At 36.1% G+C, this 27,698-nt stretch overlaps 1 protein-coding gene and 1 long non-coding RNA gene across 9 annotated transcripts in view; one reads left to right on the top strand and one right to left on the bottom strand.

The window, feature by feature from the left end:
• Window positions 1-27,698, top strand: part of LOC112447052 (uncharacterized) — a 384,327-nt gene that overhangs the window by 351,997 nt on the left and 4,632 nt on the right. For all 3 annotated transcript variants that reach the window (XR_003035096.2, XR_009494841.1, XR_009494840.1), the window contains one exon: window positions 26,381-26,473. This is a non-coding gene — a long non-coding RNA (uncharacterized lncRNA). The remainder of the gene's footprint in view (window positions 1-26,380; window positions 26,474-27,698) is intronic.
• The window catches only part of SNCA (synuclein alpha), a 147,565-nt gene continuing 138,908 nt past the window's right edge, over window positions 19,042-27,698 (bottom strand). For 5 of the 6 annotated variants that reach the window (XM_005207756.5, XM_005207755.4, XM_005207754.4 and 2 more), the window contains exons 5-6: window positions 21,833-21,916; window positions 19,042-19,640 (exon numbers count right to left, since the gene is read on the bottom strand). In XM_005207756.5, the coding sequence (XP_005207813.1) occupies window positions 19,608-19,640; window positions 21,833-21,916 (117 nt within the window). In that variant the 3' untranslated portion in view covers window positions 19,042-19,607. 6 annotated transcript variants of the gene reach the window in all.

Here is a 27,698-nt window from a genome sequence, read left to right as displayed (position 1 = left end):
CCCGTCAGGCTCCTCTGTCTGTGGGATTCTATAGGCAAGAATACTGGAGTGTGTTGCCATGCCCTCCTCCAGGGGATCTTCCTGACCCAGGGATCAAATCTACATCTCTTATGTATCTTGCATCGGCTGGCAGGTTCTTTACCACTAGCATCACCAAGGAAGCCGTGTGTGCTAAGTTGTGGCCAACCTTGTGACCCCATGGACTGTAGACTGCCAGGCTCCTCTGTCCATGGGATCTTCCAGGCAAGAATACTGGAGTGTGTTGCCATTTCCTTTTCCAGGGGATCTTCCAGACCCAGGGATTGAACCCATGTCCCTTACATCTCCTGCATTGGCAGGCGGCTTCTTTACCATGAGCACCACCTGGGAAGCCCTATTTAAGTATTTACTTATATTAAATAATTTGGATGTATTTTGTCACGCTTCTCTCTGTTTTACAAAGGAAGGCTGAGCACATGTTTTAGTTGTATCACCTAAATGGGAAATAACCTGCTCATAACTGGTGAACAAATATTTTTAAATGTACAATCATCAACTTTGATAATCATTAAAATTTAACTAGGTCAGTGATCACTCTCTTTTTCTCTTTGGCTGTAGGAAATAGCTTTTTGGTTAGTATCTAGCTGGCAACCATTCTCCTCCTTTGGAAACTGTCCCTGATACAGAAGGGATGGGTCTCCACCAGTTCTGGCTGTGCTGTGTGACCTGCTTCATCTGCTGTGGCTGACTGGGTCAGAGGTGGACACCTCACCAGTGGCCATTACATGATCCCAGGAATTTAGAAAGGTAAACTGAGAGACACAGAGGTTGGGAGCTTCTGGTAGTTGAGTTTTATTAGTGGCAGTTCCCCAGAGCCCTGTGAACCCCAGCGGCTGGTACCTGCTCTGATATTTACCTGAGATCCAGTTATTCAGCTCTAGCTGAGCTTCTGTGAGATGTGCCAGTATCTTCCAAAGACTGTGTTTACCTGTTTAGATCCACTTGTCATCTGTTACTTGCAACCAGATGCAATTCAACTATATATTGTCCTTATCACACATATATATTTGTTTTCACATTGTAAGTATTAATCCCATTTTACATTTCTCCTATTAACAAATGTATGATAAACATTTTTCTCTGAAAATCTGTACTCAAGTTAGAACATTTGCATTAACCATAATGAAACAAAATTTCAAGGATATATATTAGAAAATCTATCTTTAATATTGTAGTTCTCTGAATATTGTTGAAAAAAGTCCTTAATCTAAATATGCAGAAGGTAATCAGTCAAAATTGATTAATTTTTAAAAATTCAGTTATTGTATTTTTGGATAACTATGTTCCTAGAGAGCATATTTCTAGTGCTCAGTACATTGCCTTAATTTTTTGATAATTCAGTATTCTAATGATAGCAGTGTAAAGGGTAGTTTTAAAGGACACAGTGTAATAAAAATTATCTTAGCATTTTAAATAATGTTACAGGTCTAACAGAGCATTTTTTAGTAACACAGATTCTCTAAAAATATTTGTAATTCTTTTTAAAATGTGCACTTCTTGCCATTTTACAAATAAGTAATATCAGCATCCAAAGCAACCTTTTTGTAATATCAGAATGTCATTCCCTAATGAGGAATCAAATAAGTGATCCCCTATCTCATTTACTACACACACACACAAAAGCCACTTATCAAAAATTCAGCTTATTCTTGGCAGATAAAGTAGCAACTATTTTTGTCCTTTGTTCCCTTGTGTGATTATCAGCGTCTCTCAATTGTGAAACACGTCTTCCCAAATGCATATATTCGGTCTCATGCTCATCATGAATGCTCCATCAATATTATTGAGTGAAGATATACCTCTCTGGGAAGCTAATGAAGAACAGAGGCAGGGAAAGCCAAGATGGTGCACCTAGAGGAGAACCCAGAAGCTATGAAACAGTAGTGCGAACAGACGGAATGAAAGAAAAATACCAGTTGTCAGCTTAAATGGAGACAGTGGAGATAAGTGAACAGCTGATATAGTAGATAGGAAGGGAGAGGATGACCCACAGCATTATTTTCTTTCTTTAGGCCACAGCTGTGATTCTGGTGCAAATAAAATGTGTTTCTGATTCACTCATAAGGAACATCAATCCATATGGTCTCTGCAACAGGAGAAGCAGATACAAAGAATGAGGCTTAGGAAGTATGACAACTAGATTCACTGCTGCTGTTGCTGCTAAGTCACTTCAGTCATGTCTGACTCTGTGTGACCCTATAGACGGCAGCCCACCAGGCTCCCCCGTCCCTGGGATTCTCCAGGCAAGAACACTGGAGTGGGTTGCCATTTCCTTCTCCAATGCAATGAAAGTGAAAAGTGAAAGTGAAGTTGCTCAGTAGTGTCCGACTCTTAGAGACCCCATGGACTGCAGCCTACCAGGCTCCTCCGCCCATGGGATTCTCCTATACTCGTTTTATTGTGGGAATGTTTGATTCTTTCTTTCTTTTTGGTTTTTATTAGTTTGTTTTGACATAGGTTTATAATGAATTCTATTTCAAATCCTGGTAATCATACAAATAAAATATTGTTCTTTGCTTTACTTTATACATTTTACAGAATTTCACCAGTGACTATAATTCCATGAGCTTTAGCTAAGACATTTTCTCTTTTTTTCTTTTCTTCCCTGTCTTTTATGGTTCTTATGTTTTTGTTTGTTTTTTTCAATATACCTGCTGACTAGCCAGAGAGGAAGTAGTAAGGATCCTGGGGCAGCAGAGCCAGGCATTATATTTTTCGAAGATAATTTGCCCACATGATTGAAGAATATGCAAAGAATTATTCATCCAGTTGAGACCTACCAGTAAACTTACCCAGTTGTGCATAACTCTTGTTATTACTCACTAGAGAGTAGTGAAGCCCATGTAACTGACTAAAATTAGTTGATTTGAATTAAATTCTAACATCCTCACTTGGGTATCTATCACTGAATATTTGGTCAGGAAGTGAGCTCTTAAATCATCATTCCCCCAAGTGTTTTCCTTAAAACAGTGGAGCTGGAAATGCTTCCACTAGAAGTTTCACTGAGTTTTGGAAACACTGCCTATAATGTTACACTCATAGAAATGAAAAAAAAATAATATTGATAAATTGAAAATATTAGATAAAATGCTAAAATTTTAATGACTCTGAAAAGTACTGCTGTAGAGAAGTTTATCTATCACATTTTTTTATATCTATTTAACTTACTAGAAACTAGTCTTTCCTGGAATACATTTGATGGAAATAAGATTTTTGTGAGTTTGAGATGTCTAGTAATTATAGAGTATTATTCTTTAGTTTATTTAACCTCTTCTGAGTCATACTCAGTTTAGAAATGGATGAAGGCTGTAAATGTTTTTAGCCAAAGAAAGATATATAGACATATGGACATTAAATTTTACATAATGTTCAAAATTTTGCATATTATTTAAGGGTGATTGCTAAAAGTCACCACTGGCACCATGTTAAGGAAATGTGAACCTTCTGCTTCACTCACAAATTAAGCTCCTCTTTGGGTACTGCTACCATGAAGAGGGCATGGCAACCCACTCCAGTGTTCCTGCCTGGAGAATCTCACGGACAGAGGAGCCTGGTGGACTACGGTCCATAGAGTCACAAGGAGCTGAACACGACTGAAAAGACTTTGCGCTCACACATGCACCATGAAGCATTCTTCATGGTATGTGTTCAAAACTTTTACTACTGACATTTACTCAGTGCGATATGTGCCTTTTGTCCTTGTCATGACCCTCTTAAATCACCTTCAAGAGGAAAGATATAGACATTATCAGAGAACCTGGAGCAAGGAAGTCAAGGTTGATATTTTTGTCCCCTTTTTATATATTCTGAAATACAGCATTTACAATATACAATTGTAAGTGCTTTCCTTTAGTGGATTAAGTTCAGAGATACAATTTCCTTACTCCATTTGTATTATGCATATTCAGAAGCATAATATTGAGAAGTTCAAGTCTGTAAAACATTCTGAGCTTTATTATAGTCCGAGTACACAATGCATAATGTATTTGGTTAGTGTGAAGTCTATGCCAGATATATTTTTAATAATTTTTTCTATTATTTTCTTTTTTTTTCTATGCAAGTTAGGATTGTGTAGGTAAATAAGTAGATTTTCATTTGCAATTTAAGTTTCTTTGCTTATGTATATTTTTACTAAATCAGAAGCCTTTTTGGAATTTTCAGATCTCCAAAATACAAGAAGTTATTTCTTTTTTAAAAATATATTTATTTTTTAATTGAAGAATAATTGCTTTACAGAAGTTTGTTGTTTTCTGTCAAACATAAACAGGAAAAGTTATTTCTTTATTAATAAACTCGAAAACTTTATTTCAGATGTTTTTCCTTTGGTTTATTTTGTCCTAAGTTTTTATGGGTCAAGGTTTTGTTTGCTTGTTTGCTTTTTTTTTTCCTCCTCTTTTTATAGTATTCCTCATAGTAGAATAAGGAATTACTACATTTAATCCCAAATGTATATTTATTGGATTGTATATTTATTCAAATAATATTTTATATTGTTTTAATTCTATTACACCTTACTCCTAAAAACTTGACTTTTTCTTACAACATTGAAGAGAAGAAATGAAGAAATACTATATGTAATAAAGAGTGATTTAGTTAGAGTTCATTTGATCTTTTTAATGAAGTATACTAAATACCATTATTTCTAATTTACATCTAATTTTCAGAGATACAAAGCTATTTCCTAGGGTCACATAGCTAGAAAGTGGTTGACCTGAAACTTTAAACTGACAGATTCTGATTTCAAAAGTCAGTATGTTTTTATTCAGGATTGGGAACACGTGTATACCCGTGGCGGATGCATGTTGATGTATGGCAAAACCAATACAATATTGTAAAGTAAAAAAAAAAAAAATAATAATAATAATAAATAAATAAATTAAAAAAACATAAACTGATGGAATCTTTGACCATTAAAAAAAATAAAAATAATTTCAAAGAAACTGGCAAAACAAGTTTTTGGGTTGAGGTTGTTGAAATAAAAAAGAATTTGCCTTTAGAGAAGCATATTGCTATGGCTAAAAGCACAATAAATATTGAGTTAGTTGTACAATAGACAGAGATACCTTTCTTCTTTATGTTTTTGTGTCTCTTACCTTTGTTTTCCCTTGTTTTTTTCCCTGTTTTAGGATTTATATCTATGGCATGTCATATAGAAAAACACTCATAATTTTTAATGCATTACACATACACACACAATTTTGTATTTTTTCTGAAGTATATCCATTCCCTAACCCCGAATGTGAAAGGCCTTAAGTAGCTGGCCTAGTTTGGAATCTTGTCTCTGGTGTATTTGCTGAGTTCACACCTGCTGCTTCTCCATCTGCTACAAATTTAGATCTGTATAGGACCTTCTTGAAATAGTGGAAAATGTCAAACATACTCCCAAAAAAGCACTGTCTTTTTTTAAAGCTGATTGTGTCCTTAGATGACTGAGGTTTTTCTTTCCCTAAAGATTCAGTTCAGTTCAGTTGCTCAGTCATGTCCAACTCTTTGCAACACTATGGACTGCAACATGCCAGGCTTCCTGTCCGTCACCAACTCCCAGAACTGGCTCACACTCATGTCCATCAAGTTGGTGATGCTGTCCAACCATCTCATCCTCTGTTGTCCCCTTCTCCTCCTGCCCTCAGTCTTTATCAGGATCTTTTCCAATGAGTCAGTTCTTCACATCAGGTGGCTAAAGTATTGGAGCTTCAGCATCAGTCCTTGCAATGAATATTCAGGATTGATTTCCTTTAGGATGAACTGGCTTGATCTCCTTGTTGTCCAAGAGACGCTTGACTCTTCTTCAACACCACAGTTCAGAAGCATCAATTCTTCAGTGCTCAGCTTTCTTTATGGTCCAACTCTCACATCCCTGCATGACTACTGGAAAAACCATAGCTTTGATTATATGGACCTTTGTCAGCAAAGTAACATCTCTGCGTTTTAATATGCTATCTAGGTTGGTCATAGCTTTTCTTCCAAGGAGCAAGTGTCTTTTAATTTCATGGCTGCAGTCACCATCTGCAGTGATTTTGGAGCCCAAGAAAATAAAGTCTGTCATTGTTTCCATTGTTTCCTCATCTATTTGCCATGAAGTTATGGGATCAGATTCCATGATCTTCATTTTTTGAATGTTGCGTTTTAACAGCTTTTCCACTCTTCCTCTTCCACGTTCATCAAGAGGCTCTTTTTAGTTCCTCTTCACTTTCTGCCATAAGGGTGGTGTCATCTGCATATCCGAGGTTATTGATATTTCTCCTGGCAAACTTGATTCCAAATTGCGCTACATCCAGTCCAGAATTTAACATGATGTGCTCTGCATATAAGTTAAATAAACAGGGTAACAATATATAGCCTTGAAGTACTCTTTTCCCAATTTGGAACCAGTCCATTGTTCCATGTCTAATTCTAACTGTTGCTTCCTGACCTACATAGAGATGTTTCTCAGGAGGCAGGTAAGATGGTCTGGTATTCCCATCTCTTTAAGAATTTTCCACAGTTTGTTGTGATCTGCACAGTCAAAGGGGCTTCACTTGTGGCTCAGCTGGTAAAGAATCTGCCTGCAATGTGGGAGACCTGGGTTTGATCCCTGGGTTGAGAAGATCCCCTGGAGAGGGAAAAGGCTACCCACTCCAGTATTCTGGCCTGGAGAATTTCATGGACTGTATAGTACATGGGGTCGCAAACAGTTGGACACGACTGAGCAACTTTCACCCATCACTCACATAGTCAAAGCTTTAGCATAGTCAGTGAAGCAGACTAGATTTTTTCTGGAATTCTCTTGCTTTTTCTATGATCCAATGGATGTTGACAATTTGATCTCTGGTTCCTCTGCCTTTGCTAAATCCAGCTTATACATCTGGAAGTTCTTGGTTCATGTACTGTTGAAGCCTAGCTTGGAGAATTTTGAGCATTGCTTTGCTAGTGTGTGAGATTAGTGTAATTGTGCGGTAGTTTGAGCATTCTTTGGCATTGCCTTTCTTTGGTATGGAATGAAAACTGACCTTTTCCAGTCGTGATGCCACTGCTGAGTTTTCCAAATTTGCTGGCATATTGAGTGCAGCACTTTCACAGCAGCATCTTTTAGGATCTGAAATGGTTTGGCTGGAATTCCATCACCTCCACTACCTTTATCCCTAGTGATGCTTCCTAAGGCCCACTTGACTTCACACTCCAGGATGTCTGGCTCTATGGAGTGATCACACAATCGTGGTTATCTAGGTTATTAAGATCTTTTTTGTATAGTTCTTCTGTATTCTTACCACTTCTTCTTAATAACTTCTGCTTCTGTTAGGTCCATACCATTTATGTCCTTTATTGTGCCCATCTTTGCAACAAATGTTCCCTTGGTATCTCTAATTTTCTTGAAGAGATCCCTAATCTTTCTCATTCTATTGCTTTCCTCTATTTCTTTGCATTGATCACTTAGGAAGGCTTTCTTATCTCTCCTTGCTTGTCTTTGGAACCCTGCATTCAGATGGATTTATCTTTCCTTTTCTCTTTTGCCTTTCACTTCTCTTCTTTTGTCAGCTGTTTGTAATGCCTCATTAGACAAACATTCTAACTTTTTGCATCACTTCTTCTTGGGGATGGTTTTGATCATTGTCTCTTGTACAGTGCTATGAACCTCCGTCCATAGTTCTGCAAGCACTCTGTCGATCAAATCTAATCCCTTGAATCTGTTTGTCACTTTCACTGTGTAATCTTAAGGGATTTGATTGAGATCATATCTTAATGGTCTAGTGATTTTCCCTACTTTCTTCACCTTAAGTCTGAATTTGGCAATGAAGAGTTTATGATCTGAGCCACAGTCAGTTCCTGATCTTTTTGCTGGCTGTATAGAGCTTCTGTATCTTCGGCTGCAAAGAATATAATCAATATGATTTTGGTATTGGCCATCTGGTGGTATCCATGTGTAGAGTAGTCTCTTGTGTTTGGAAGAGGTGTTTGCTATGACCAGTGCATTCTCTCAGCAAAACTCTGTTAGCCTTTGACCTATTTCGTTTTGTACTCCAAGGCCAAACTTGCCTGTTACTCCAGGTATCTCTTGACTTCCTACTTTTGCATCTCAGTCCGCTATGATGAAAAGGACATCTTTTTTTTTTTTTTTTTTGGTGTTAGTTCTGAAAGGTCTTGTAGGTCTTCATAGAGCCATTGAACTTCAGCTTCTTTGGCATTAGTGTTTGGGGCATAGACTTGGATTACTGTGATATTGAATGGTTTGCCTTGGAAATGAACAGAGATGTTTCTGTCGTTTTTTGAGACTGCACCCAAGTACTGCATTTTGGACTCTTTTGTTGATGATGAGGGCTAATTCTTCTAAGGGATTCTTGCCCACAGTAGTAGACATAATGGTCATCTGAATTAAATTCTCCCATTCCGGTCCATTTTAGTTCACTCATTCATAAAATGTTGATGTTCACTCTTGCCATCTCCTGTTTGACCTCTTCCAATTTACCTTGATCATAGACCTAACATTCCAGGTTCATGTGCAATATTGTAATGTTGTTCTTTACAGCATCAGACTTTACTTCCATCACCAGTCACATACACACTTGGGCATTGTTTTCACTTTGGCTCAGCCTCTTCATTCTTTCTAGAGCTATTTCTCCACTCTTCTCCAGTAGCATATTGGGCATATCCAGTAGCATATTCCCTAAAGATTAGCACTCCCTCCTTTGTTTTCAGTGGTTTAGAGTTTATTTAAAGGATGAAGTCAACTTGATTGTGGTTTAAAGAACACAGAATTCTCATTTCAAAAATAAATGTCACTTACTTGATGGTAGGCACTTAAAAGATGTTATCTATGCTATACTTATATTAGTTATACACCTGAAGGGATTCCCTGGTGGCTCAGTGGTTAAGAATCAACCTGCAGTGCAGGAGTGGCAGGGGATGCAGGTTTGATCCCTGGGTCTGGAAGACCCCCTGGAGGAGGAAATGGCAACCCACTCCAGTATTCTTGCCTGGAGAATTCCATGGAATGAGGAGCCTAGTGGGTTATGGTCCATAGGTTTGCAAAGAGTCAGACATGACTGAAGCAACTGAGCACGCACACATACACCTGAATTGTATAACAAGTTCTAGTCATGAGTTTATTTTTAGCAATTGTACAAATGAGTTTTTTTCCATCTTACTCTTAATACATCCAGTGAAAGATATTTGATATTTAGAAATGACATCTAATAGATTGAGTTATTCATTCAAATATTTACTCTGAGCAAGTTTCTACCTGAAACTGTACTATGAAAGTTCAAGAACGTGTTCAGTAAGGAACTTTATTAAATTATATTTGTGTGGGTATATGGGTCATTCTTAAATACTAAGTTCCTATTTTTTGTGCTTAAAATTTAGACATTTAATTTTGTGTTTTATTTTCTTGGACACTTGTATGTAAATTTATTATACTTAAATTAATTACTTAAGAATTATATATTCATTTTCCAACAAGCAATAAAGAAGTTATTAGGTTAAGAGTGATATAGTGGTTTGGAGAAAGATAATGAATCCTAAGTCTGTTGTATATGAGAACTTTCAAGGATTGGAAGCATGATTATGCTTCCAGGCTATGTTGGATTTTACTGTTAATAACTTTTATCCCTTCTAGAGACATATACTAGAATATTGCCATGAGTTCAGGTGAATTTGCTTGGAATAGTTTTTGCAGCAATTAAGTGTTATTGGTTGAAAGTCTATTTTAATCTAGCCAAGATGACAAGACCATACAATCTTAGGTGTTTGCTTATTTATAAAATGAAGGCATTGGACAATTATAAAGTGATGGTCTAATGCTCAGAAAGTTCTAGGCTATCAGGCAGCTTTTTTCTGTTAGTTTACCCCTGGGAAGGGTTGACTGGGGAGGATCACTCCCCAGGATCACTCTTCTGTAAGAGCTGTGGCCACGAATTTGTTTTCTAGACTCTGATATACAGAACTGCTAAGGTTGTTTAGTCTTCCTACATTTGCATCAGATCCTAAATCTTGACTTTGCCTCACTCCTATTTTTTTTTTTTTCCTACCTTTTCGCAATCTAAACTGTCTTGAATTATTATTGCTTTGCTTGGGGGGGAAATTCACTATAGCAATCCCACTCTCAGCTTCTGTCTGAACTTAACAGAATGAAAGCATCCACCAAAAAGAAAACTTAACTAGATAACCACAGGCAACATAAATTCAGTCAAGAATCCACCTAGGAAATTTGGCCTTTTACAAATGTGTGCTTTGAGGATTTTCCTAAAGCATGATGTCAATCAATCAGATTCTTGGAATTCATATGTTAGGAGGCTTTGATTTTTTTTTCCTGAAATAAAACAGTGAACTTCTACAAGGTGAATATTGTATCTCAGAGATTGTGAGGCCCAAATACATGAAAATACACCTTTTTTATATTTTTGTTTCACCTCTGCCCAAGATATGTATGAAATCACTTGGTTTAGAACAAAATTCTCAGCATAATCTTTCTTTAAAATTCTAAATTTCTCGAAGTGTCAAGATTACAATAAAAGCTTGATTATTTTGCCAAATGCCATGAGTTAAAGTAGACATTTTGGGCTACCCAATGGATATAGTGATAAGGCATTTTAAGTGGTTTATTTTTATTCTCTTCAGTACTCACCTTTTTGGTCTGGAGCCTGACCTTGGTCTTGCCAACTCACAGGGGACTCCAGAATCTCAATGGGAACCCCTGGCTTTGATGGAAACCACGCTGCTGTGCTGTCAGGATTCCCTGATGCTGCCTGGATGAAGAGTACTGGTTCCTCTGTCCCTAGAGCCACATCTCACCCACATGCCCCTGGCCATTTCTTTCTGGACCGTTAGTGGGTTATCATTTCGGGGATTTTTTCCCCTATTACCTGTATATCTAAAGTTTACCCCAGTATTTCCTTCTTCGCACAGATGAGTAAATTTCAGAGTATTTTTTCTCCCAATATGTTCTGTACTACAAAGCATCCAAGCCTTCCCTAACTAAATGTTGTGAGGTACCTTCACAGTTTGTGCCAATCACTCCATCGCGTCTTTTCCTCAAGGAAAAGAAATGCTTTTAATTCTATTGCTCGGTGGACAGCAACTGGGACTTCTGGTTAGAGCTTCTAGACACCTAGAAGAAGCAGCAAGTCAGAACATCCATCTCCATCTATTCTGGACATAATGTGGGCCTGCAATAAGGAGGAAGTCAGTGCAATTTGCCCAGCCACCCATCCTTAGGATGGTCTGGGACTTCTTTCTTTCTTAAGAAAGAACCTGATTATGAATGGCCTTGACTATGGGGAGTTATGATTTAGAAGGATTCCATTTGACTGTGTTATGTTTTTAAAAGAGCTGTTTGGTCATACGTTTCTACTAGACATAAAAATAGAAGAAAAATGGTTCTTCTGCCTCTCTGCAAAATTATAACAATGAAAATAACCAGAAACAACAGCAATAACAAAGTATCTTCTTCCTGAAGACATTGAAAATTATACAGTCTGTGTTTCCCGTTCAGATTTTGGTTATTAAGAAACTTAGACTTCTAGGGTTTAAATGTATTGTTCCACACCATATTCTCAAGACATTTTTCTCCACTCTCTATAAATGAGGTCTCACATTTTAAAACATTTCAGATTTATTTTACAGTGCAGAGTGGTTTTTTGGTTTGTTCATTATTACTGTAAATCAGGTCTGAATATTTCTTATGTAGATTGGATAAGAACAAAAAATGCATTCAGAAATCAGAAACATTATACAGATATTAAGTGGTAAAGATTAAAATGTGAACAACTTCATGCTGAATGCATTCCATAGTTAAATATGCAAGATTACAAGATTGGTTTATTTTAAGCTAGTGATGGGTGTGTGTGGCAATAGGGATGGAGAGGTTTATCTGTAAAGAAATTGCTCTAAGAATTCAAGTCAATTACAGACTATCAATATGAATTATCATCTATAGGAAGGTGACTATTAGTGGAAATTATTGTTACTCCAAAAAGAATTACTTTGAGCAACCTGTTCCTAGTGCATCCAGGAATTTTTGGCATGAAAACAATGACTAAAAGCTGTGTCTAATGGCCTGGAACTACATAGGACAGTGACAAAACAGTGAGAGCAAAACTCCTCGATATTGATTTGCAGAGCTGTTCTTAAACATGACTGACATAGCTTTGAGTTGGACTAGAATCTTTTTCAGAATGACATCAATGTTCAACAATATTTCATCTCCAAACATTGCTCTCATATTCAGAACTCAGTATCGGTTATTAACAATATATAATATACAAATGTTTTAAAACATGCTTTTATTTTTGGTTTAGAGGACATGAAGAAAATTGTGAAAAAGGTTTTTGTCTTAGTTTTACCCTTTTGCTCACCATTCTCTGGCAGATGGCCTAACTAAAAGCGTAGTACAGGTTGCTAGGCGAGCTCACAGCTGATTGCTGGGGAAGCATGCCAAGAAGGCGTGCCAGATTTCTCATCATTCAACATGGCAGTCCATTTTCAACAGGAGTGTGTCCTGCAGAACTCCAATTGCTTAGCAGCTTCTCAAGACTTGCCTTGATCATTGCTATAAAGATCTGGGTGAGGCCTTATATGACAAATAATATGTGCTAGATGTTCATCTATCTGGATTTAGTCTTTGGTTATTTTTACCCCAAGAATTGATCACTGTCAAAAACTGTAGTATTGGATAATAATTTTCTGCCACTCTAACTTAGTTCCCAGAATAATCTGTTTCAGATAGTTCATGTAGCACAGGATCCTGGCAAGCATCTTACCAGCTCACTTGCTTTTTTGGCAGTGATCCTAGGGACTCACTAAAGAGGAAACAATATTTTCCTTTGTGACTACTGGCATTTCTGTTGCATTTTGTGTAATGCAAACAGTTTTGTGTAAAATGTTGCCTCCTTTGGGGTAAAAAATGAGAGTAGTATTGGGAAAGATAATGGGAAATGAATGAGATTTGTGAAATGAATGGAAATTCAAGTGCCTGTTTTTCTCCTTTCACTTTGTGGTTAGTACAAAATCTATTTTAGACCATATATATATATATATATATATATATTTATACATAAAGAAGTGAAGTGAAACTTGCTCAGTTGTGTCCAACTCTTTGTGAACCCATGGACTATACAGTCCATGGAATTCTCCAGGCCAGAATACTGGAGTAGGTAGCTTTTGCCTTCTCCAGGGGATCTTCCCACCCAGGGATCAAACCCAGGTCTCCTACATTGCAGGCAGATTCTTTACCAGCTGAGCCATAAGGGAAGCCCAAGAATACTGGAGTGGGTAGGCTATCACTTCTCCAGTGGATCTTTTCTACCCAGGAATTGAACTGGGGTCTCCTACATTTCAGGTGGTTCTTTACCAACTGAGATATCAGGGAACCCTATATATATATATATATATGGAACTCTCTCTCTCTCTATACACACACACACACACACACACACACATTCATACATATACTTGTCTTTTTTTTCCTGTGACCAGAACCAAAATTACTGAATATATGATTATACATATACGTATAAAAAACATATCACTTGAATGTGAAGATGTATGACTTGATGAGTATAGCTGTGTCTAAAGACAGATGTGTTCCATGAATGCAATGTTTGGATTTGGTACATATTTATCTCTTAGTAAGTTATGATTTCTCAACTTTCTTTGATGCTAAGTGATATTCTACAAATATCCATACTGGTTATTCAACCATTAAAATCCTCCTGTAACTCTTAGTAAATAGTCTCTGCTCAAGTCTCCAGAGTGGCTCTGTGTGTGTCCAGCCATGACTCTACCATCATCCTAATCTTGATCACTGTTTTATTTATTGAGATATAATTGACACATAGCATTACATTATTTTCAGGTGTACAATATAAGGATAAATATTTGTATATGTTTTGAAATGATCATAATAAGTCTTAACATCCATTACCACCATATTTTTTGTTGTGATGAGAACTTACGTTTTAATACTCCTTATTTTATTTGGTTGTGTTGGGTCTTAGTTGCAACATACAGGATCTTCACTGCAGTGCATAGACTCTTTAGTTATGGCACACGGGCTCGGTTGCTTTGCAGCATTTAGGATCTTAATTCCCTGACCAGGGATCAAACCTGTGTCCTCTGTATTGCAAGGTGAATTTCGAACCACTGGACCACCAGGGAAGTCTCAACCTCTTGTCTTTTTGACAATAGCCATTCCAAGTGTGAGGTGATATCCTGGTGATTTTGATGTACATTTCCCTGATTATTAGTGATGATTCACCTTTTCATAACCATGTTGGCCATCTTTATGTCTTCTTTGGAAAAATGCCTGTTCGGATTTCCTACCGATTTTTTATTTGAATTATTTGCTATTGAGCTCTGTGTGTCTTTGTGTATTTTGGACCATATTAACCTCTTAACACATATATGATTTGCAAATGTTTTCTCCAGTTCAGTAGGTTGCTTTTTCATTTAGTTGATGATTTCCTTTGCTTGCAGCTTTTTATTTTGATATGGTCCCACTTTTTTTTTTCCTTGCTTTTATTACTTTTATTATTTTCTTTTGAATCCAAAATATAATTGCCAAGACTGATGTCAAGACCTTACTGCTCATGCTTTTTATTCTAGGAATTTTATGGTTTCAGGTCTCACATTCAAGTCTTTCAACCATTTTGAGTTAGTTTTGGTTTACAGTGTAAGATGGTAGTCCAGTTTCATTCTTCTCCATGTGTCTGTCCAGTTTTTCCAACATCATTAATTGAAGAGACTGTCCTTTCACCATTGTACATTCCTGGCTTCTTTGTTGTAGATTAACTGACCTTATATGCAGAGATTTATTTTAGGGATCTCTATTCTATTTCATTGAGCTATCTGTTTTTATACCAGTACCATATTGTTCTGAGCATTACAGTCAAGGAGTATGGTGCCTCCAGCTTAGTTCTTTTTCAACATTGCGTTGGCTATTATAACTTTTATATTAGGATATATATTAGGAATATAGCTAAACATTTAAAATATTTATTTCTTATTTACCTTTAAAAATAGTGTCCCCTACTACTACCACCACCACTCCCGACCACCACTTGTACTACTACTACGAGTAGCATCACTGATTCGTTGATCACTTATCATAGGTAAGTCATGGTCCTCAGCATTCTACTTATATCAACTCATGTAATCCACACAACACTGCTTTGAGGTACTATTACTGTCTTCTGCATTTTTACAGACAATAAAACAGAAACATCAAGAGCTACGTAACTTGTGCAAAGTAACACAGGTAGTAAATAACATACCTGGGAGTTAAACCTGTATAGTCTAGTTTTCGAATCCAGCATCCTCACCACTACTGCTCCCAAGCTAATTAAGCAAGCACTCCTGATTATTTTCGGTAAAGAATATTGTATTCTTTTCTAAATTAAACACACAGACTTGCCACTATATTTGTTTAGGTTTGACTTTACTGGAGCCCAGCTTTGCTTTGACATTTACAGATGGTCTAGCTTTCATCTCACTGCAAGACATAAAGCAACCTGGTATTTAGTTCACCTGCAAAAGGCAGTTAGGAAACCCTAGAGGAACCTAATTAAAATGCAGCACATTTCCAAGGCACCATATCTTGCTGTGTTGCCATAGAAACAGTGGGGATTTTTGGTCACTGACCTTTAAGGGAATCTGAGGATACATTTTCATAAGGTTCATAAAAAGAGCTACTCAAGAATATTAACTGTATTTGCAGGATCAACTTTCAAAATCCCTATGCAATCCTATCTGATTTTAGAAGTATATTCTATCAGCAAAACCTACTAGAGGCTCAAACTAGACTTTTTGAAGGAATGTTTTTTAACTGCTTCCAATATGCCATCTGTGCCACTGGCTTTAAAATAATCAAAGGCAGTAGAAAAGAAACATAAAAGAAAATCTTAGATAATTAAATGGGAGACACTGAAGCTAAAATAAAATTTAGAAATAGTTTTGGTATTATAGCTATTCTATTGCATTTTGATTTTTGAAAGTTATCTTACTCAAAGAATAAAATATAGCATTACTATATCACAAAATACACTTAGAAAATCAAGGCTTATATAATTTGAAAATATGTTATTAATTCACGTACTTTCATTTGTTCATTTATACATTCATCCATTAATAAATATGTATAATTGAAAACATTTTATTTATACTTTATATATGTACTTTAGCCATTTGATAGAAGCTAAGTACCCATGATGCAATAGGAAGATGAAAAAACCTGCCTTACTATAATCTACTGTTACTATGTTAATATTTTTCTCTTCTACTGAAAATAAATAACTTAGTTTTAATGACATGATCTGCATAATTTAGTTATAAGGAAAGATTGATCAGGGTATTAGGAGCTAATTTTCCTAGAATTAGAAATAAATCTCCATATGTATGAGTATCACTTATTTTAGACATAGACACCTGAAGAAGACTAGCAATATAGTAATAATTATATGTAGAAAAGCAAGGCTACTACCCCATTCTCTGGACTTCAGTGAGATACTGACATACTTGTGTGTCCTCACTCTGAGAAACGGTGTGGCACTGGCCCCATATTGATTGGACTTCTGCTTTGGCCATTTCCCAGCTCTGTGGCTATGAGAACGTTACTTAGCCTGCAGGTACTCCTGTTTGCTCATATATAGTGAGGACAGGAATGGAACTTAGAGCTGTTTTGAGAGTAAATCAAGTTACTATTGATCAATCACATCTATATTTGATATATGGTAATTAAACAAGTATCTCCAATTCAAATTCCAGGGACAGAGCAAACAGGGAGGTACCAGCCTGGTTGTACTCTTTCCCAAGACAGAACACAGTAGGATGAATTCATGCCAGATAAAAAGACATGCAGTCGACAAGGAGTCTGTCAAGTTTTCAGTTCGAATTTTTCTTCCTCAATATGGATGTGGGAAGCACTATGATTGTCCTTGAAGTGTGTGTATGTGTCTGTGTATGCATGCCATGAGTGCTGATCCAATAGTTACCCACTGGATGAGCCAGGATAGGGAATATTAATATCTCATGCTGGTGGGGAGCTTTTGAAAAAGATCTGACTTGGAATGTTCAAACCACATATTCGATTGTTGTACTGCCAATTGTGGCCAAAGCCCATCCTAACCTGTTTTGCTAAAGTGCATGGAGCATATGAGGCTAAATAACTCAAATTTGGGGGCATGAGTTCTGCAAAATAAACCTGAAAGCAAGCTAACCATCAGGCCACTTGTCAGGCAGTTGTCTCAGGAGTGGCTATGAGACAAGATTCCTGACAAGGCTTATGTGCCTTGCACTACTTTTTAAGTGCTTTGTTCAAAATAACCACTTCTGGTGTATGTCTTCCCATGGTATTTTCTAGGCACATATTAGTGCTAGAATAGAAGGCTTCTTGTACAAAAAGATCTCATTTTCCATGTGGTTTCTTCATTAATGTATCTAATAAAACAAGAGTTACCACTTTTTTCCAGTTACAGCAGTTTAACATTCTCTCTAGTCTGTTTCCAGTTATGCAAAAAGGAAAGTTTCTGTGGTGATCAGGCTTATAATCATTATATTCATCCTAACTTGCTTCCTTGCCAATGCCTAATATACATCAAATTACTCATGATTGCATATAAGCTGCCTAGCACTTCTAGAATTGTTCCTTAAAATTCTATTTTCTACTGGTGACTTTTTAAAAGGACTATGCTATTTTTCTCCTGAATAATTAAAAAGATAAATCAAAAGATTGATTTGTATAGGTCTTTTGACATGCAAATTTATTGTCAGTACTCATGTGGAGTTAACAGATCTTCCCTAATTAAAAAAAAATAAGGAAATAAACTTTTTTAGAGATATATCCTGGAATTCATATGTTTAGCAGAATTCAAAGGCATGCAGGAAATTTTCATAAATCTAGAGATCTTAAGGCAATTCTTTGGTAGTTCCCAGAGATGTTTAAAAGGTATTTCCTAAAAGGAAAAGCATTTTTTTTTTTTTTTTAAAGAAAATGCTAGGTTAAAGTTAAGTTCTCTCAGAGCCTTTAATGTGCTAATATGCCTTATGAGTATCCAAAGAAGACATCATCAAAATTATCTTATACTTCACTATTCTATAGAACTCAGTTTTTGTTTTTATTTATTTATTGAAGTATATAGTTGATTTACAATATGTTGGTTTCTGCTGTACAGCAAAGTGATTCAGGTGTGTGTGTGTGTATTCTTTTCCATTATGGTTTATCCTGGGACACTGAATATAGTTCCCTGTGCTATACAGTAGGATATTGTTTATCCATTCTATAAATACTAGCTTGTATCTGATAACCCCAGACTCCCGATCCTACCCTCCCCCTGGCAACCATAAGACTGTTCTCTACATATGAACACGTTAGTCTGTTGCATAGATAACAGTAGTTTCCTTTGTGTCATATTTTAGATTCCACATATGGCTGATATCATACCGCATTTGTCTTTCTCTGACTTACTTCACTTAGTATGATAATCTCTAGGTCCATCTATGTTGTTGCAAATGGCATTATTTCATTCTTTTTTTGGCTGAGTAGTATTTCATTATGCATATGTGCCACATCCTCATCCCTCGTCAATGAACATTTAGGCTGTTTCCATGTTTTGGCTATCTTGAACGGTTGCTATGAATATAGGGGTGTATGTATCTTTTAGAATTATAGTTTGGTCTGGATATATGTCCAGGAGTGCAATTGCTGGCTTATATGATAATTCTATTTTTGTTTTTCTGAAGAATCTCCATACTGTTTTCCATAGTGGCTGCACCAGCTTACATCCCCACCAACAGTGTAGGAGGGGAACCCACTTTTTTAGTATAGCCTCTTAAGGTACTAGTGCATATCACAACAAACTTTGGACAGTGTTGCTTCAGGAAATTTCCTCAGTAAAGGGTTAATATTTCACCTCTTCTTTTTTAAACACCTCTAAAATTCCTCCTCCTTCACATGACTGTTAAGAACTTTTAGTTGCGTTACTTCTCGTTTCATGTTGTTTATAAGCATGGTTTTATCATTAAAGTGAGAGGGGATGAAATTTTTGTAATGAGATACATTTTATTTTAATTTTCACCATTTATATACAAACACAAGTTAATAAAACATACCACAAAACAGTAAAATTTTATAGTTAATATTTATAGGTGCATAGTTTCATGCTCACATATTTATTATATATATTAACAAATTTCACAATACATCATTATTCTTTAGAATCATTAAAAGACACCATAGAATCTTATAATCTATGATAGTAAATCACTCACAATTTTTCAACAGCAACAAAAAAATAGTGAAGATTTAGAAATAAGTGGTAGTCACTTAGGTGTTTTTAATTTGTTTTAACATTTTATATTTGAAGCCACAATATCCACAGCACACAAAGACCCTGCTACCATTTATTCAGTGAGAGGGAAGCACCGAAATGCTGAGTTGGTGGGGCAGGTACAGATAATCCAATCACTGCTGATGGAAGACTTCAAAACACACTGTGAAAACTTTGAGAAAAATGTCATGACTGGGCATGTTGGAACCGAGCACTTATACAGGGTGGAACATCTGTCAGCAGGTCTCAGGAAATTGGGAGCAAAGATTTCTCTTAGGCTTCGGGTTCGTAGTCCTGATACCCTTCCTAGTATAAGGAAAATCAGAAAGGCAACATGAAGTTGAGTATAAGTGACCAGTAACCAAGGGCTTCAGGGAAAATGGGACAGGACATGGCTTGCCATTTTGAAAAAAGGATATAGTCCTACAGTTCTAGAACTATTCTCCTACATCCAGTACAATTTTCTTTTTAATAGTTTCATCTGCCTGTCAAATAAAAAAGTGAATTAATTAGGGTGGTAGTCAGATATCCGAATTCTACTTCCAGATGTGCTGTTTAACAATCTGTGACCTGCTCCTGTAGGACAAAGTAGCTAGTCTGTCTTAATCTGACTCTCATTTTCTTCAATTAAAGTGTGAGAACCAAATCAGGTAATTTTTCAGAAAGAAATTAAGACACTTAAAGACAAGTCACATTTTCCCTCCTTTTACTTTCCCAATTGAAAATTTCATCTTCATCTGCAGCTTTAATTATTCCTATTTCAAAGCTCCTCCTTTCCCCTCCAATATTTGAATAACATGTACAATAAAAATACTAGTGGTCTTAACCAAAGAGGCCAAATTAGTCCTCCTAAAGAACAACTCTAATAATATCAGAATCCTGCTTAAAAACAAACATGTTTTCAATACTCAAGCTGCTTTCTGAATAAAGTACAAACTTAAGTGGCTAGGTTCTTCTAGTAGTTCCCAAGTCATCTTGGACCAATCTCTGCAGCCTTCATCTGTCACTATTCTCAGAGCTTGAATCACATTTAATTACTCACTGTGCCTCAGACATATCCACCTGGATTCCACCTGGATTCCCAGGCATGTGTGCCTTGGAGATTTTCCTGTGCTAGAATGTCCTTCCTTCATTTTGACCTGTCACATCCCCCACCCCTTCCCACCCACCTCTTCTATAAAACTTACCCTGATTGAGCTAAAAAAAAATCTTGTAAAATACTAACTTTGTGCATGGTGTATATTTTTGCCCCTGTGATACCTCGTGCATAAAAGGCAGTAATGTTTGTCAAGGGTACCATGATAAATAAATGAAGGGATACATTTGTATTTTTTTTTTTATCAAACATACTAAAGTGTAAACTCCTTGTGTTCTTATACTAGCAAATACTCTCTTATTCTCTATAGTGTTTAGCACTGTGCCATGCATTGGGAGCCCAAAAAGTTTGTTTGGGATTTTCCATAAGATCATACAGAAAAATCCCAAATGAACTTTTTGGCCAATCCAATATTAAAAAAAAACCAGAATATTGGTAAAATTAGGAAAATAAACAATTTAGTCTGTTTCTACAGGTGAGAGATTATCAATATACTTTAAAAAATGCCATGAAGAAGAACAACCCTACTATAACACACTTTAACTCAGGTTTTAATGGTGATGTCTCATTTTGATATCAAGGTAATATTGTTCTCACAGAATTAGTGCTGCCTCTTCTACTTTTTTGATAAGTTAATTGACATTAATTGTAATTAGTTGATATTTTTTTAAATGTTTGGCAAAATTTACCAGTGAAGCCATCTATCTAGTCCTGGAATTCTCTTCATGGCTAGGTTTTTATTTTTTTAATCATTCAATATTTTTGTTAGAAATCTATTCAGATTTTCTATTTATTCCTGAGTCAGTCATTCATCTAAAGGTATTTTCTAATTTCCCTTCTGAAACATTTTCTATTGAAGAAACTTTATGCTGTTTAGAATGATAGACTGAAATATATCCATTATTAAAAACCATGCATTTATCATATTTCTACTCTATAATTTTGATTTACTTTTATTATGCACACATCCAGCTGGAAATGTATGGTCAATAATAATTACGTTCTCTTGGTATTTAGTTGATTTCTCTAACTTCCCATTTTGGGATTTGTTTTAGAAGGTAACGTTTCTAGTAAAATAATTCTTTAATGTAGGGATCAGCAAACTCTTTCTGTAAAGGGCCAGGCTGAAAATATTTTAGGCTATGTGGTGCACATATGGTCTCTGTCACTGCTTCTGCCTTTTTTAAAAATAACTCTTTACAAATGTAAAAACGATTCACAGCTTGCAAGTTGTCCACACGCTAGACGTCCTGGATCTGGCCAACTTGTGCATCTAGAGAGTAAGTCATTCTCTTTAAGAACAAAGGTAAGGGAGATCTGAAGGTACTTGGGGTACTGATTATTAGACCCAATTTGAACTTCTAAGCTTTCTGTTTGGAGTTTTATGTGTATAAATTCTTACCTCAGAAGGCATTTCATAAGCCTCATTGTCAGGATCCACAGGCATATCTTCCAGAATTCCTTCCTGGGAGGCTCCTTCTTCACCCTAATATTTAAATGAAAAGCAAACAAAGATTATGAAGAGGTACTGTTATTTACTTCTAAAAATCACAATCATATTTTGAAAAAAATCTTATACACAGTATGGCAGGGATGTGGTAAAAAATGACACTCTTTAATATTACTGTTAATATTCTAAATTATACAGTGCCTTTGGTAAAACATTGAGGCTACATGTGTTATTTACCCTAAAAATGTATGATTTTTTTTTTTTTGCCAAGTAATTTACCATTCAGAAAACAGTCCAAAGCTAGAAAACAAAGGTGTTCTTAATAGGATCAGTGACAGCATAAAAAATTATTAACCTAAATATTCTAATAGATGATGAAAAGATAGAAAAATTATCATTCAGCCATTCAATAGATAATTATGAAAGCATCTATACTATGACATAAGTTATATGAAAATAACCTCTTTTATGATGTTTAGCAGTATGTAAAGTGTTGTATATATTATAGATATAATAGGTAGAATTCAGATACAAAGGTGAAACAGACTGGAGGAAGGCACAACAAAATATTAAGGGTACTATTTGTTGGGCAGTTATGCATATATTTTTGTAAGCTTTTAACTTATGTATACTTTTATATTATAAATGGTTATATATTTTATACTTTATGTCTAAATATGGCAAAGAAACAAAAAAACTGAAATTCCAAGATTGAAACTGTACATATTTGGAGGAACAAAAATCAAATATTTGGTCAGAAAAGGGATATCACAAATTCAACCTGAAATGGCCATGGTTTTATTATTGTTCTTCATTAAGTACCTTTTGTTGCTTTGCATTTATTCCAGAAAAGGAATTATATAAAGGAGTCATTGAAATTGAAAAAGCAAGGAAGCAACATGAGCCTATATAGAATTACTCAAACATATCAAATAGTCCTTCAGTCAATGTGGCTTCTATTTAAAACTATGCCTGATGTGGGGCGCTTCCCAGGTGGTACTAAAGAACCTGCCTGCCAATGCAGGAGCATAAGAGATGCAGGTTCGATCCCTAGGTCAAGAAGATCCTCTGGAGGAGGTCATGGCAATCCAATTGAGTATTCTTGCCTAGAGAATCCTATGAACAGAGGAGCCTGGCAGGCTACAGTCCATAGGGTCACACAGGGTCAGACATGACTGAAGCAGTTTTGCATGCACACGTCTGATGTAAATAACATCTCCCCATGTCTTCATCATGTGAATGACTGATAGGTAGGGAGAGGGATAAGGAAATGTCTGACTGCAAGAAAAGGTCAAATTAAAGCCCATTCTTAAATTAGCTGGGCAGAGAATTTTATAGGTCATCCTCCTCTGCCCAACTCCTGTTTAATTGATCTACAAAGTCCTAGTTGTTTACAAATGAAATAAGGTAATATAAACCTTCCCTAAAATACTTCTAAACATGGAGTAAAAGTGGTGTTTTCAGTGTTTTGCCTTACGTAATGTCAAGAATACAAGTTCTGCTGATTGGTGGTTAGATATAAGGACTGTAATATCACACTTGAGTTCAAATCCTAGCTGCTAAAGATTCCAGACCTTTCGTGATATTGGGCATGTTTCTTAAGCTTTCTCTAAGCACCAAATAGCCTTGGTGATAAAATGGGGCAACAATTCCATTTTTTCATTGGGAAGAGCCAGTGACATCTAATATTAGCCCTCTCAGAAGTATTTAGATTAACTTTTAGTGATAGTCAAGTATGAAAATAGTAAGGTAAATTTCCCGTTACTGTTATTTTAAGCTCTTAGAGCTTTATTTCTCTAACCTAATTTGTTTAAAGATTCTGATACAGACTGGACAAGTCAATATGCAGAACTGACTTGCTTTCTATCACAAATAAGGTGTTAACTGTACAACTAAGACTGGTGAATGTTATTGGATATGTGTGTCTATGTGTACTTGGGTGTGTCTTGCACCTTTCAAAGTTCATCCAAGTAATGAATTCTTTGGCTAGATTGATCATGTATTGGGTTCAAGCAAAAACTACCTCTATTAATTTTAATGATTTACTTAGGTTGCAAGTATTTAATAATGGCTTATTTTTAAAAGTACATGCTTTTCTGACCATGTATTTACCTAATCCTTAAAATTACACTTCAAATATCCAGTTTTTGAAGTAAAATATGTCACCTGTGGGTCAGGGCTTGAGAAACCATAGATATACTATTAAAGAGGCCAAGTGATGAGGCAGAAATGAAGATACTTAGATAAATGGGGAAAAGTGGAAACAAGTGAAACAAATACCATGATGGTCAGTAAGTATTAACATGGCATAAGAGGCCTATATTTTCAGATGATCATTATTCTCTAAAGGAATATATGTTGATTTCACAAGTCTGACTGCTGACTTTAAATGTTGTTTTTTAGAGAATAAGACTATTGATTTCATTAAAATAAAAACACATTAATATTAATAAGCTATCATTAAGATATTTACCTGTATTATATTACATGAAGTAGAAATAGCTCATAGACCTCCCATGAGGCAGAATATCCTTAACCACATTTTCCCAAGAAAATTTGGATTTAAAGAGGTTTAGTAATTTGTTCAAACTAGCACAGGTGACTCTAGACTCTGTGCCCTTAACAACTATCCTGAACTACTTCCCCAAAAGAATTTTGGGATTCAAAATGTTTTATCTACAGATTGTAGAAACACCAATAGGAAATTCTGTCATATCCCTGACTATGCCTTGACTGTTCATTTAGGACCCAGTTAACAGTCTATTCCTTGTAAACAAAATTGTCTTATAACTTGATTGCTGAAATCCATCAAAGAAGTTTATTCACAAGCATTATATGTTCTCTGGGCCTGTTGTACCCTTCATACTATAAAAGTTTACCCAGAAGGAAAAAAAGAACAACAAGTATTAGTCAAAACACAACTGAGAATTGCCTTTATCAAAACACTGATAAATTCTCTAGTGTGTAAAAAAAAAAAAAAAAAAAAAGAGAAACTAGTGAGGGTTAAGGAAATAGTGGGGATGAAGTGGAGTATAAAAGATAATTACTCAAAATTCTTTAAAAATAGGGGTTATGATGCTCAATTGCCTATTTTCTGTCCAGTCTTGTGCTGCAGTATAATTTCACCATCCTACCATATCCTTTACACATAGCCTATTGGCTCTAAATATTCATTAAAGTGCTACCCAGGGGTCAGAATAGGATGGGGCAGTATGAGGAAAGCACAGCACAGGTAGGAGATGGACTGCGGAATTGGAATCAGCATTGACCAGGAAAAATGTGTCACAGGAAAATCATCAAACATGTATCTTGCCTTTCCGGTAAAAACTGTACCCCAGGGTAAACAAATAGTTGGCCACAGGTTTTCTTTATACAGATACAGTCTTTTCTTCTATGAAAGGATCATTAACGGCTTGCCAATGTGACAGGAAGAGAGATAACCGCATACATGTGCCCTGATGGCAGACATATCAACACCTATAAAAATATCTTTGCCAAACATTAGAATTTCACTGAAACCTAAGTATCACTAGAACTGACAGTTTACAGCAAATATAAGAGACTGAAAAACAAGTTCACATCATTGGATGCAATCAGCAAATTTTGGACTGTGGGAAACGATACAGGACAAATAATTACTGTAAGTAAATTTTGCAAGAAAAACAAGTTTTGGGAAACCTATAAACTGGACTTGAGAGTGCATTAGAAAATTACAATTTAAGAATCTTATTTCAGTCTTATTTGGAATCCTAGTTTAAGAAAATGAGAAACAAACATGAGGGGAGAATTTCAACATTGCTTTGGATATTTAATTAAGGAGTTACTGTTTATTTTTAAAATGTAATATTGGGGTTTTACTTAAAGAAATTCCTTAAATTAAAAAAATAATCAAAAGTTTTTAGATCAAAGAAGATATCTGGGTATTTTCTTGGAAATTATGTGGTGTGGATGGACAGAAATGAGTAGGCTGTATGAGAAACAGGAGTCTATGTGGTGGTGATTGGCTGCATTTGAAGGGAAGCAGGATATATACACTAAAATGTGACACTTTGGCAGGTGGATTACTTGAAGTGAAGGCAATCAAGGCCCAGCAGACTCCGGAGTAGCTTTTTACCTCCTCCATAACTGCCAAAAAGAGCATGGATTAGAGGCCTGTACCAGAAAGAGCTCTTACTAGAGATAACTTTATTATTTTTTTTTAATCTGAAAGCTTCATCTGCATGGCAGGGCAAACATCTGATTACCAGACATCTGTTCTTCTCATCTTCCTGTGAATTGCCTCCTCCCCTTTGAAACTCAGGCCGCTATCCTATTCTTTAGCTCAGGGTAGTATATAAGCCTCAATTGCCTGACTGCCTTTGAGTTTCATGTCTTTGTGGGGCTCCCATATGTATAAAATCAAATTTGTATTTCTCCTGTTAATCTGTCTTATGTCAAAATTTAGTTACGAGACCAACCAAAGAACCTATAATGAATAAAAGGAAAATGTTTCCTCCCCAGTAGTCTGGCACCCAATGTGGGGCTCTCCTTTGGCTGGACATCCTGTGTTCCATGGCTGCTATAGCTGAGAGATCCTGGAAGCTCTGGTAGAAGGTAAGAGTTCTTACCACATCAGTTTCCTGGGTCTCTGCCTGCAGGACGTGGTGGAAACAAGAGTAGGAAGAGTTCTTTTCTTTTTCTACATTTAGATTAGCAGGAGAAAATATTTGTGTGAACCACTATCTCTGGTATAGTGACTCTGGTAAAGATTTGTTATGAATATTCTTGTTTTCGTTTGTCTTTTGTGTGGTTTGTCATAAACAGGAAAATAATAGGGTTGAATATAGGCACAGATTTCATAAGCTTGTTGTTTAAACTGGTCTCACAGACTGGTGAATTCATTGTTCTCACCAGGCTGGTGTCTCTTTAGACAAGTTTTGCTGTGTTTCCCCTATATTAAAAAACAACAACAAATGAAGTATTCTTTTTGTCTTGTTCAGCCACATCTGCCTGTTTCAATTTCCCTTTCCTATTAAGATTTGCAGAGAATAACTCTGTCCAGATCACTAGGCCCAGAGTATAAAGAATACTTGTATAAATCTTGAAAGTCAAGAAGTGAATTTAGCACAATCACTTGGGCTGGCTTCACTGCTCCTTACAACAACTCCTACTTTTTCCAGGGGCCTGTAATTGGGTTGGGTTCTGCTGGCTTCAGGCTTTCCTATGCAATGCAAATATATTCTGGTCCCCCAATGTAAAGGGGGACCATACTCTGGTAGTTCGAGTAAATTACCAAGTCCTTTTATCTCCAAATTCACAGATTTAGAGAGGCATTAAAAAGATTAGTTGCACATTCTCAGTCCCACTTACAGGGACTCTGGTTTGCTGCTAAGATGTATTCTCCCGACCATAAACATTATTTTGGATATAATGTAGTTAACAGAGAAAACAGAAAGTTCCCTGTGGGGAGAAGGGGCATTCTTAAAGAAGAAACAGATGGCCCAGGCCCTCCTAAATAATCAGGGAAAGGATCAGGTTGAGGCCAGTATCCAGGGGCTAAGAGAAGCAATAGTAGGTTTTTCCTCCTGAGGTGAGTTGGTTGAAGATTGAATTGTACAGTCAGGGGAAAAAAAAAGAAAAACATTAAAAACTTTATCCAGAAGTTTAAAACACATATAGCGTTAAACCCTGAACTCCAGAACATAGAAATCTTTTGATTTCCATCTTCTTTGGAAATCTCCTTGATATAAGGGGGCAAATTAAGATAATGTATTTGAATGGGTGAACCAGCCATTTGATATCACTCAGACTGCAACCCAACTCTTTGAGGAATTAAAAT

The sequence above is a fragment of the Bos taurus genome, chromosome 6, assembly GCF_002263795.3.
Source record: "Bos taurus isolate L1 Dominette 01449 registration number 42190680 breed Hereford chromosome 6, ARS-UCD2.0, whole genome shotgun sequence".
In the NCBI taxonomy this organism is placed as follows: Eukaryota; Metazoa; Chordata; class Mammalia; order Artiodactyla; family Bovidae; genus Bos; species Bos taurus.
This window is presented reverse-complemented; position numbering and strand designations above follow the sequence as displayed.